Below are 13,459 nucleotides of genomic sequence, written 5' to 3' on the forward strand. Positions count from 1 at the left end.
TTCTATTTTGCAAAACCTGTGAAAGATGTCAAATCACTGGGTCTTTGACATCTCGTAATCAGATGCCACTTACTCCAATCTTAATATGTGAAATCTTTGATGTTTGGGGTATAGATTTCATGGGTCCGTTTCCGCCTTCTTTCGGGTTTGTGTACATCTTACTTGCTGTGGATTACGTGTCCAAATGGGTCGAGGCAAAAGTTACACGAACCGACGATGCCAAGGTTGTGGTTGATTTTGTCAAGACAAATATATTTGCTAGGTTTGGGACACCAAAAGCCATTATTAGTGATCGAGGTACGCATTTCTGCAACCGCACCCTCGAAGCTGTCCTCAAGAAATATGGTGTCACACATCGGGTATCCACAGCATATCACCCGCAAACCAATGGACAAGCTGAAGCTTCAAACAGACAGATCAAGGGCATTATAGAGAAAACCATCAATCCGGTCAAGAAAGATTGGAGTATTTGATTGGATGATGTGTTATGGGCTCACCGGACAGCATACAAGACTTCTATAGGTATGTCACCATATAGAATCGTTTTAGGCAAACCTTGTCGATTACCAGTTGAGTTAGAGCATCGAGCATATTGGGCTGTCAAGAATCTGAATATGAGCATGGATGAGGCTGGTAAGAAAAGAAGATTGGATATTCAAGAGTTAGAAGAAATCAGGACTTACGAGAACGAGGCAATCTATAAGGAGAAGACGAAAGCGTTTCACGATAAGATGATCTCGCGAAAGGTATTTACTACCGGTCAAAAGGTACTCTTATACCATTCTCGTTTCAAACTTATTTCTGGTAAATTGAGGTCTCGTTGGGTGGGGCCTTTTGTTGTTACTAACGTGTCTGATCATGGTGATATAGAAATTAAGAGTGAACAAACAGGAAAAATCTTTAAAGTGAATGGTCATCGTCTCAAACCATTTTACGAAGGGTTCCAAGTCACAAATGAAGAAGTGGAGGTAGTCGAGATCCCGACTTACCGCAACTAAGGGAACCAAGTAACAATGTCGAGCCAACGACAGTAAAAAACGGGCAGCTTACCGGGAGGCAACCCGAACATTTGTTTTGATTTTAATTCTGCAACTTATTTTTAATTTTTGTGTGTTTTTAGCTTCTTAGGATGCTTCTTTTTAATTAAATCGTGTTTTTAAAATAAAAAGGAACAGAGAGATTTTATAAAAAGTTGAAAAATAAGGTTTTGGTGGAACCTACGACCGCAAGTCCAGTCTTTGCGATCACATGTATCAGTTTTAGAGGCTGGAACACTTTTACACATTTTTTAAACTTGCGATCGCAGGTACTGTCCTTGCGATCACAGGTATCAATTTTTTCACTGGTTTTTTTTTAATCGGTAAAACAAGATGATCGAAGCAATTTTCCTAAAACCTGCGATCGCAGGTATGCCCCTTGCGATCGCAGGTATCAATTTTCCTTAATTTTTGACCGTTACGAACATCGAGAAATGTGCCAACGGCTATATTTGAAGAACCTGCGATCGCAGGTCCTCCCCTTGTTGTCGCAGGTTTGTATTTCGCTATAAATAATAATCGCATGCCTCATTTGTTACCACCACATTTCAAAAACACTCTCTGAAATCCTCTAATTTTCGAGTTCTTTCACCAAAAACACCCAAATCGCTCGTTTTTCGTCCAAATCAAGAAAAAAAGGTATCAATCTCTTCTATTTTACTCCTACAACATCTCTACGGTAACGAAATCATGTTTTCACGGTTGAAATTCTCCAAAAATCTCATTTTGTTCATTTTGAAATTTGAATTTTTACGAGTTTCTTTTTCAGATCTACGTTCCGTTAGCCATTCACAGGCCACGAAAAGTAGAAACGTTTGCTCACGACGCAATTCAGAAGAGATTCATCCGAACGGAATTTCAAAAATCAAAAATTTTTTCGGCACGAAAAATATACTGCTGCTCAGCGCACAGTCAGGTATTTTCGTTCTGAAACTGAATTTCTGTTTTTGTTATATATTTGTGTGGTCGTTTGGGAGTAGTTAGAAATACTTATTTTCATATTATTTTTACCTAGAAATTGTGTGAGACTTGTCCCAATTCACCTTGAAAAATGCCTCCTCGACCATCTCGTTCACGCAGACAGGTTGACACTCTAGAGTCGTCATACACAGTCCAGGTGGACAATGTTACTGTAGATTTAGGTTCACAGGCCGCGCTTGACTGTTACCAGCGGCTTCTTGACCGCGAGATTATGCCACAGGCCTGGGCCCCTAGCCGCACACTCATGCGGGAACTCCATATTTATGATGGTGTTCACGCTCTTTTTGCCAATATTGGCTGGGAGCGCCTGTTATCTGCGGATTTTGCCACTTGTCCTCTACTGACCCGAGAGTTTTTAGCTACGCTTAGTGCGGTAAATCATGAGGGAAACATAGCTTTTCGTATTTTTAGCACCCCTCCCACTATTACTATCGACCAGTTATGTACTTTCTTACATACCCCACCCACTCAGCCATCTCACCCTCACCCCAACTCTCCCTTCACTTACCAGCATTACCTTGACCTCCGTGGGGATATTGCTTCCCTTCAACAGACGATGACTGGTCTTCGCCTTGACTATCAGCAGTATAGCACTCAGGTTACCGACTATCGTGACGAGCTCTTAGGTCTGCGCGACGATTTCGACGATTTCCGCGACCAGTTCTTTCGTCGCTATGCTCCCCCGTCCGAGTAGTCGTTTTCCACTCCTCCCTAAGCATTGCGGACAATGCTTAATTTTAAGCTTGGGGAGGGGATTTCCTATATTTTTGTAAAAAGTTTTTATTTTGTTAATTAAAAAAAAAATCCAAAATAATTAGAAAAGTTTAAAAAATCCAAAAAGATTTTTCATTTATGTTTCTTTTAATTGTCATTTTATTTCTTCCTAGTTTTTTCTAAAAAAAAATTTCATTTTGTTGCATTCTGCATTTACAAAAAAAAAAATATATTTTACGTGATGATGACACTCTTTACATACGATAGCTCCATGAAGTGGAATATTGAGAATTGAAAATGAAAACAATCCGAAGCAACTTGATTGTTATTGGAAGTGTAGAATCAACTGTCATAACCAGGGGACCCAAGACACCGTGATTCGAGACCCCGGCCTTAGATAATAAAAAAATAGCGTACTGAAACGTTTTCTGGGCGGTAATAACAGCTCTAGGATGATTTGCTTATTAATGTTTAAAAAGAATCTTTATCGGCAACTCTGAACCCACATAACATGGCCCTATTTGTTGACACGCATTACCCTCGCGGTAACAGAGAGCTTAAGTATCAGATCCACACAGTCAAAATGAAGAAAGGGTACAACGTTATATCTAGTACCCAAATCAAAGAATTTCAAGCACTCAATTGAAGAAACTTCAAGAAATTCCAAAAAGAAAAAAAAAAGATTGAAGAAATCAAGTTCAAAACGAAGTGTAAATCAAAGTTCAATCAAGTTAGAAGCCGTTCCAAAGTTACATCTGGCGAATAAAGAACTGTGTGATATGATACTTGTGGCTCTCGAAAAAGTGAAAGCATAGAGCTCGGTCTCCTACGGGGGTTGGCCCTTGCTGCTTGGGCGAAAACTGATTTGGTTGTGCGGGTTCTTAAGGATGCGTCGATTCTGATTCTTGGCCATCTAGTCTTAAGGACATGAGATCCGGACTATGTTATTTTCGCTCATAAAGCTAATTAAGGTGCAAAGTTTAAATAAAACTAGAGTTAGATTATTGTGTTACATCGTTTTGTGGCCTTCCTTACCTTGGGAGTCTGTGATACATGAAAGATAGCAGGATGGTTGCTTTGGTGTTAGTGATTGGAGCCCAGTATCGATGTAAAGTCTGATCGTAAAAGAAAAAAAAATATAAAAAAAAAGAGAAGCATGTTTCATTTTAGTTGTTCGTTTTTCATTTGCATACTATTTTAGTTCATTGTTCATTTTCTTTATCTTTGCATGCATGTTTTATGTTTAGCTTTGGTAGTTCTTGTTATTTAAGTTTTTGCTTTACTTAACGTGTGTCTAGGTTGTCCCACTATTGCCTTTAGCCCCAATTTTGTTTCCAAAGTTATCGTTTCCTTACTTGAGGGCAAGTAAGGTGTAAGCTTGGGGAGGTTTGTTAGATGCATTTTATATGCATCTTCTAGCACAATTTCCTACGTATTTCATTATAAAAAGCTAACTAATTCCCGATTATTCTTATGTGTTTCGTGTTTCATGATAATTTTGAAGAATGCCCGTACTGCTCACGTTTGTTATGATTTTTCAGGACCATTTGGAGCACATGGATGATTGCGCAAGTTCGGGATGCGTTCGTGGATGCTTAGGAGCTTAATTTGAGTCTAGACCAAGGAAGGATACCGGGAAATGATCAAGAACTGCTTGGAAGGAGGAACGACGATCAAAAGATCCAAAAGAAGTAACTTGCGATCATATCTTCTATCCTTGCGATCGCAGGTATGTCCTTGCGATCGCAGGTTTGATCGCAGGTTGCCTTCGAGGTTTTGTCGAGCCAAAACAATTCATTAGTTGAGAAAAAGAGAAACTTGCGATCGCAGGTTGTGACCTTGCGATCGCAGGTTGGTCAATTTGCGTCGAAATAGCAACGTACTTCATTAAAAAATCCCGTGACGTGTTTTTGGGTGATACATACGATCGCAGGTATGCCCCTTGCGATCACAGGTACAGTGTTTTAACAGCTAGACATATAAATACAGCCTGATACTCTTCCAGTAACCCTAATTTGGCGATTCCTGGCGATTCAGAGGCGATTTTAAGAGGTTTTCAAGTGAAGAACGCAGATCTAAAGGAGACGATTCGATTTTTATTCGTAGTTTAGTAAGATTTATCGTTTAGATTCTATTTCCACTGTTTGTAATTCCTTTTTTAGCCATGTCCGGCTAAAAACTCAGATTTCAGTTTCGCAAGACGTAACCTTTTCGTATGATTAATCATTAGGCACTATGTTGACTATGATTACTATTTAGTTTGATCAGTTATGTGTTAAATTGAATGTCTGATTTTGATTTCAGTTTCTGTTGGCCAATTAAATTGTTTGTGAATCATTATAGTCATCTAATTGTTTAGATCCGTAATTGTCTAGATTAATTAGTAACAAGTGACAAGTATTAGATTAATTCTGAGTTTAGGGTTAACTCTAATATGAAATTATCAAACAAGTTTTAACGCCTCCGAGCTTATGAGAGGTATTGAACTTTACTGGGAATTACACCGTGTCTAATGCAACTTTTCTTTATTAGTCATGAGCTTGTTTGGTTAATTTAGTAAAAAGTTAGATTTAATTCAGAGAACTTATTTTGATTAAATGGATTTTTGTAATAAAGGTCATTAGAGCTTGTTAATGAACTTTAGTACCAGTTTAAACAAGTGCATAGTCAATTATTGTGTTGAAGGTTAATTATATGATTAGGGGAGTCACCGCGAAACTGGAATTGCTTTCTCTTATTTGAATTTTCATCACTTTAAATTTAGTCATTCTCTTGTCATTTTCAATCTCTCTTAGTTTAATTTTCAAAAACAAAACCCCCTTTTTATGTTTATTGCATTCATCAAGAATCAGGTCACACTTTACGCAAAGAGGTGTAAACATTAGGACGTGTCCCTGAGGATTCGACCCTGCTTACCTGTACTACCTGTTAGTGCAATAAAGCAGTTTATCTTATACTTTTATTTGTTTAAATCGTGTACGACAGCGGTCTTAACACCTACCTCTCCCTAATAGACTGGGGTACGACACTTCCTCCCATAAAGAAGCTCAAATGGTGGTGCACCGATACTGGAGTGAAAGTCGTTGTTGTACAAAAACAAAGCCAGAGGAAGGTAAGAATCCCACCTCCCACCGAAATCTATAACACAAGCTCTAAACATATCGTCGGGCATCTGGATGGTCCTCTTGCTCTGACTGTCAGTATGCGGATGATAAGCATCGCTAAAGTGCAACCCTATACCCAATTCCTCTTGGAACCTTTTCCATAATTGAGAAGTGAACTGAACATCTCTATCAAATACAATGGAAACTAGAACACCATGCCGAGCGACAATATCACGCACATAAACGTCGGCAAATTTCTTGGCCGAGGATCTCTCCCGAACAGCTAGAAAGTGGACACTCTTAGTCAGACGGTCCACTATAACCTATATCGCATCAAATCCCTTAGCCGTCTGAGGTAACTTGGTGATGAAATCCATGGTGATCTGTTCCCATTTCTACATGGGAACCTCCAAAGGCTGAAGCTTTATATTCGGCCTCTAGTGCTCGACCTTGACCATCCGAAAGGTCAAGCATGTAACACCTGGTTTGAATTGGAAAGGATTTGAGCATGGACTCGGCGAGTTGGGAGCTCAACTCGTCGAGTAGGGTCGTATTTCAGGGGCACGAATCGGAAGTGACTCGGCGAGTCAGAAGGCTGACTCGACGAGTCAGGGTTGTTTAATGAAAAACCCTAATTTTGGGGTTTGCTCCTATATAAGCCTCATTAAACGCTCTTGTAGCCTCCCTTAGCATCATAAAAGACTGTGTACGGTCACAAACTCCCTAGTGTGTGAAGTGTGTGCATTTGAGAGCTTGACTTTGGGAATTTGCGAAGGAATCCAAGTTTGGAGAAGAAGAATCAAGGGGAAAACACTGGATGTAGCATCTAGTTCGTCTTGGGCATCAAATTGAGGTATGAATCTTTTAACCAAAGCCTATATTCTATTTGGGAGTTCACGACCATACTTTGAGGAAATGGAAGCCAGCCTAGATCTGGACCTATCATAGGGGTATGGTTCCAGATCTGAACCTCACTAGGTCCCAAATATCATAAAGTTGCATGCTTTATAAGCTTATTCCCTCTCTATGTATGAAAACCTTGTTGGAGGATTAGTTTTGGTGTTTATGGTTATGAAAGGCCCTGCATGCACGTAAAGTTTGTAACTTTACGTGAAATCTACAATAGGAGATGATGGATGTAAAGTTTGGGACCTTAAGCCCACGGGAAAGGACCGTAATCATGATGAACTTTGGGGGATTCGACGAGTCGTGCAAGTGACTCGGTGAGTCGAGAGGGTTCATGACCAAGGGTTTACGGCCAAGGGTTTACGACCAAGGGTTCACGGCCAAGGGTTCACGGTCAGGGGTGTATGGTTGGTGGTTTACGACCGTGAACATCAAGGAACTCGACGAGTCCCTCGGGTGACTCGGCGAGTCGGTGAGTGAAGCAGGGAATCCGATGAGTGACTGATTGTACTCGACGAGTCAAGGTCAATATGGACTGTTGACCTTGACTATAGAACTTGACTTTGACCAGTGTTGGCCCTGGGGGTATTTATGGGATTATGCTGAGATATTTAGTCATTGATTATAGACAGTTTGGGAGGAGCAGCGTGGGATATATCCGACTACAGTTTGCCGGTTCAGCCTTTGAGAGGTGAGTCTTCTCACCATATCAATGGGTCTAAGGCACCAAGGCCGGCCCATTATGTGATTATGTTATATGTGATGGTCATTATGTGATTTGATATGGAATGTGATTGTGTGTTTTTGCATGGAAGACCCCGGGGGAGCCCGTGGCGTTGGATATAAGACCATGTGGGGTAGCCCATGGCATTCCTAGGTAAAGACCATGTGGGGGAGCCCATGGCATTGGATGTAAGACCATGTGGGGTAGCCCATGGCAGTCCTAGGTAAAGACCATGTGGGATAGCCCATGACATTCTTACAGGTTTTATGTATGCATGACTTATGTGTTACGTGCGTAGCTTTGATTAGCTAACAGGATATGTGTATGTGTATGGTATGCTCTGGGGGACTCACTAAGCATTCGCTTACAGTTTGTGGATTTGTTTCAGGTTCATCTGAATCCAAGGGCAAGGGCAAAGCTTGATGGTGCGGCGTACACTCTCTCTCAGGTGACCTTATGGGACACTCTGATATTTGAAAAATAAAGTTGAAATGAATATGGATTTGAAACAATTGTTTTGGAATTTCTTGATTTATAGGAATGTGTTTGGTTAATTAAAAATGAAAATTTTCTTTGAAAAATTGGCTTGTTACAAAGCACCTCTCAACATACCATACTATCTCCATCTTCCATCATGGACACCAGTAACTAAGTCTCAGATCCCGATAAATCTTGGTAGCTCTAGGGTGTATCGAAAATCTAGACTTATGTGACTCCTCCAACACAGTCTGTTTGATCCCACCAAAGTATATACCCAAACTCGACCGCATCGGGTCAACAATCCGCGACTAGCGGGAGAAAACTTGTAAACCCTGATTCGCTCCTACTTCCAAATCGATTGAAATCCTCATACATAAGTTCTCAACATAAGAACTAGCCGACTTGCGACCTATGGCATCAGCGACCTCATTCGCTTTTCCCGGGTGGTACAGAATGTCGCAATCATAATCCTTAACCACATTAATCCATCTATGATGTCTCTTATTCAGATTCGGTTGATACATGAGATATCTCAAACTCTTGTGATCCATGTAGATGGTACACCGGACCCCATATAGATAATTCCGCCAAATGTTTAGGGAAAACACCACCGCCCCAAACTCTAGGTCATGCGTCAGATATAAACCTCATGCGACTTCAGCTGCCTAGAAGCATACATAATAACTCTACCTTGCTGCATGAGTACTATCCCCAAACCGGTGACAGAAGCATCACAATAGGCAACAAAATCCTCCACACCCTCCGGAAGGGTCAACACCGGGGCCTCATATAACTTCTGTGTCAGTGACTCGAATGTACCTTGCTGCTCAGGACCTCAGGAAAAACCCATGCCCTTCCTCATCAGACCAGTGACAGGTACAACAACCTTGGAGAAATCCTGAATAAATATCTTATAATATGCTGCTAATCCAAGAAAATTCCTAATCTCCAAAGGAGACTTCGGGACCTCCCATTGCATGACAACCTCAATCTTGGCCGGCTCCACCAGAATCCCGTTGTGGTTAACGAGGTATCCCAAGAACTAAACCTCCCGTAACTAGAACTCACACTTTAAGAACTTGAAATAAAGCCTCTCCATCCTTAAAACTTCCAGCAGCTCTCGAAGGTGCTCCTCATGTTGCTCCCTAGTCTAGGAATAGAGCAGGATATCATCGATGAACACAATAACTGATCGATCGAGCATCCGCCTGCACACTTGATTCATCAAATCCATAAAGGTCGTGGGCGTATTTGTGAGCCCATACAACATTGCCACGAACTCGTAATGACCATAACGAGTCTGAAATGCTTTCTTCTCCATGTCCTCCTCTCTAACCGACATCGGATGATACCCTGATCTCAAATCAATCTTGGAGAACCAAGATGCACCCTGCAGCTGATTGAATAGATCATCATTCCATGGAAGCAGGTAATGGTTCTTCATCGTTAGCTTGTTTAACTCCTGGTAATCGATGTGCATCCGGTGTGATCCAACCTTCTTACTCACAAAGAAATTTGACGCTCCCCAAGATGAACTGATTGGCCTGATAAACTACTTGCCCAATAGCTCTTGAATCTAAGAGGATAACTCCTGGATCTATGATAGTGCTAGGAGGTATGGAGCCTTAGTAATCAGGTGTGACAACCCGAAATTTTTTTTGATTTTAAAGCCCAGTCAATCAACTCAAATGAGTGTCAAACTCATTAGTACTGAGTTCTAGCCCAGTTAAAGGTCATTCTAAGGAGTTTTGAGCCTAATACACTTAAGGATTAAGTGTCAGAAAATACCTGCTAGAACCATAGTGTAGCAAAGCAAACCTAAACCTCATCTAAATGAGTTCACGGCCACAAGACCATGAGTTTACGGCCATAAACTCATGTGGCCGTAAACTCAAGGGTATATATATGATACTTGGCCATTTTTCCCATTCTTTCCTTTCCTTGGCCGATTTTCCTTCAAATCCTCTCAAGTATCATCAAGGTTTCCTTCCAAGATCTTCACATAAGTAAGTATTCTTCCTAGATTTGTTGATACATCACTTAATCTAGTGTCCTTCCATGATTTCATCCATAGAAATCACTCTTTTTCTTAGATCTTCAAGTTTCACCAAGAACACCATGAACACACACTAGTGTTCTTGGCCAATATCAACCATTTCAAGCTTCTAGATCGTAAGTACACTCCCCTATACTTCATATCTAGTTAGTATCCATGCTTAGAGACTTGAAAACATCAAGAACACAAGATCAAAGGGATTTTACGGCCGTAAACTCCCAAGACCGTAAACCCCTTTTTGGTGGCCATTAGGGCCATAAACCCTATAGGATGCAAGGCAAGTGACCCAGAACCCTTCCTTGAAGTGTATAGGACCTTAAACATCGAAAACATCAAGGACCATTAGAGTTTACGGCCGTAAACTCATGGAGAAGTGGTCTATGGGCCGTAAACTCTACAAAGGGGTGAAATGTTGCCCCAATCACTTCCTAAGGCTTAGACTTGAAGTTAGGATGCTTCCTTATGACCTTTAAGACTTCAAAACACAAAATGGTAGAAGTACCATGAGTTTACGGCCGTAAACTCATGGGTTTACGACCGTAAACTCCAAGGGAGTTGGTCCCTAAACCGTAAACACATGTTAGTGCGATTTCACTTTGCTTTGTTGAATCACATGTGATTCCAACACTTGATCAAGGTGTTTCCTAGTCCCGGAAGGTGTTTCCTTTCATATAGTTGTTAATAAACACTATATTCATGTCAATATGTGTCCTTATATGTCATTTAGGACTTATTGTGTCTCGGGACTTCATTCGTGGAACTTCTCATCCTTACACGCATACCCGTTTGAATCACCCACATCAGGTGAGTTCATACCCCGTAATGAATCTTTTAACTGTTTTAACTATTTTAAGGGGGGAATACAAGTTGAACACAATGATAATTGTGTAAATGTTTGTTATAAACATCTTTCAAAATGTTACTTATGTCATTTATAAGTCGTCAAAACATTTCAAAACTCTTTTAAAGTTATGTTACTTTCTAGTTATACAAAACTTTGTTTTTAAAGTACAAACATAACTTAGTAGATAAACGAGTCTTTCCATTAACAGTCCAAGTAGAACATTAGTAAGCTATAATAGGTATAGTTTAGGAGAATGATATTCATTACTTCTAGTACAATGAAGCACACAAAGAGTCAATACCATACAGAACATATAGTGAAGAGAATCAAACAATACCATACAAAGAGAACACACAATTACTAGAAACAGGCAGAACGTACAAGATACAGTACAAAACAAACAAGTTAGGTTGCTATAGCATGAGAACACACATACGGGATCTAATTATACCGATGAATCACTAACTCATTGTTTTAAACAAAAGGTGATAGTTATATTGGGTATACATGATCATATACTTTAATGTGAATTACATGGCTTGCAAGAATTTGCAGAGGTCGTGTTTAGTTCCCCTAATCTCCTAACAGGGAGAGCGTATAGTAAGGGTTCTAGCCTTCACATTATAATCGTAACAAAAAAAATATGTTTTTAGGTTATTAGTACATCCGCATGTCATTATAAACGACAACTGTGTACTTACACTTCCCTTTCTTTCATAAAGTGACGGTACCACTTGAAAGTCCAACCCGAACTATTTTCGAGTCAAGATAGTTATAAACTAGGGAAAATATACATTCTTACAAACGACAAATGGAACAGTCGAGTCTAGCACATAACAGAAGATGCCTTGGTAGAAGGATACGAGTAAAAGATAGGACCATAATGCTAGTCTTATGATTCCTTAATGTATACATATCAGGAGATATATATATATATATATATATATATATATATATATATATATATATATATATATATATATACTCCGACAGGTAATAGGATGTGTGTTCTCTGCTTCATTTCCTGTTCCTTGTTTGGTTGTGGGCTTGGAACGAATTCACCCAATCTATTTTCTACCCGATTCTATATATATGTATGCTTAGTATACATTGAGTCATCATAAGGGTACCAGGTATGGGTCAGGTTATAGGACACAGAGTCAAAGCACAGTTTTTCTAGTACAAAACATACTTTCAGTACTTTTGGTATACAAAACTAGAAACTTCCCGGTAAAGGGCAAAATCCATTTTATTAAACCGGTACAATTTAAAAGACCTTATACGAGTAACTCTATAATACCTTAGTTTATACACCGTGTTTATGTATAAAACTAATACCCAATAGGTAGTTAGATGTGTGCTTTCTGCCTTACTTCCTGTTCCTCGTTTGGTTGTGGAATTTCGGCAGATTCGCTCAATTAACTTTCTATCCGATATTAGATTATATATAGCAGTATAAACTAAGATATTATAAAAGTAGTCACTATGGTCACTATTTTATTATAAGAAATAAGGGTTTTCTTAAAGAACTTCTTCATTAGAGATAAAGGAAACATTACAATTAACTCCATGAGTAACAAGTGATTACACCAGGGTTATATATGACGATGATCTAACAACCAATGGAATGTGTGCTATCCGCCTTAATTCCTGTTCCTTGTTTGGTTGTGAGCTTAGGGCAGATGCGCACAATTGATTGTTTGTTTACTCTGAGTCTTATATAACTTGTACCCACTTAGTACCCATAGAATGGGTTGTAGTATCATTTTACTTAACTTCCATCAAAGTAGTAAATATATGATTTTCTAGAGGAACAGGCGAACTTTTCCAAAACAGAACTTACAACTTACAACATTTTACAACTACATGTTACAACTACATTTTCAACACCATTTTACATCTACATTTTCAACAACACTTTATAACTTACTTACATCACTAAACTCTTATGAACTCACCAGCTTCATTGCTGACCAACTCTTTCAAATAACTTGTATTCTAAGGAGACTATTAGACAGGTGCTCGTGCTGGGGATTCAGAAGATGGAGCATTATAGCTTCAAGTCTTGTTTTGTTATTTGTGTATGAATTCTATGTTTTGTGAACACACACATTGTAAACAATTTCTTTCGAAATTAAATGGTTGTTCATTACTTGCTTACCATATACATATCTCGTGATACTAAACATGACGTCCTCCACCCTCGAACGATTCCACCGTTCCGGTTTTGGGGTGTGACAGATTGGTATCAGAGCATTGTTTATAGTGAACTAAGTATATCAACCTATAAAAGATATACAACTATAAATACAATGGGGCTTAAGTGCTCTACATAATGATATATTTTTAGAATATAACTATAGGTTATAAAAATATACCTACTTGCTTATACATGTACATAATAGAACTAGTGTCACGAGGAGAACATAACTAAAAGTATTTAAAGGTTGGGCACTGTCGTCAACCTGAATAGTTATGTAATCATAGCTAGGATCAATATAGCCTGATCAACTATATTCATTCGAGATGTGACCGACATGTGTTTGTGAATGATGTGGTGTTGCAATATTGTTAAAACTTACCTGAGCACCAGAACAAGTACATTACGTTAGA

At 39.3% G+C, this 13,459-nt stretch overlaps 1 protein-coding gene across 1 annotated transcript; it reads left to right on the top strand.

Annotated features, from left to right (window-relative positions):
* Positions 1-524: 524 nt before the first annotated feature.
* Positions 525-1,147, top strand: LOC145130095 (uncharacterized). The gene is made up of 2 exons (XM_079064950.1): positions 525-968; positions 1,121-1,147. The coding sequence occupies exons 1-2, from the start codon at positions 525-527 to the stop codon at positions 1,145-1,147; spliced, it is 471 nt and encodes a 156-aa protein (XP_078921076.1).
* Positions 1,148-13,459: the final 12,312 nt, after the last annotated feature.

Source organism: Lactuca virosa, chromosome 8, assembly GCF_052849685.1.
Source record: "Lactuca virosa cultivar CGN04683 chromosome 8, Lactuca_virosa_CGN04683_v6, whole genome shotgun sequence".
Lineage (NCBI taxonomy): Eukaryota > Viridiplantae > Streptophyta > Magnoliopsida > Asterales > Asteraceae > Lactuca > Lactuca virosa.

Excerpts from the sequence above, each read along its gene's own strand:
- LOC145130095 (XM_079064950.1), top strand. The coding sequence starts at position 525 with ATGTCACCATATAGAATCGTTTTAGGCAAACCTTGTCGATTACCAGTT. Across the intron at positions 969-1,120 it reads TCACAAATGAAGAAGTGGAG|CTTCTTAGGATGCTTCTTTT; the intron begins GTAGTCGAGATC and ends GTGTGTTTTTAG.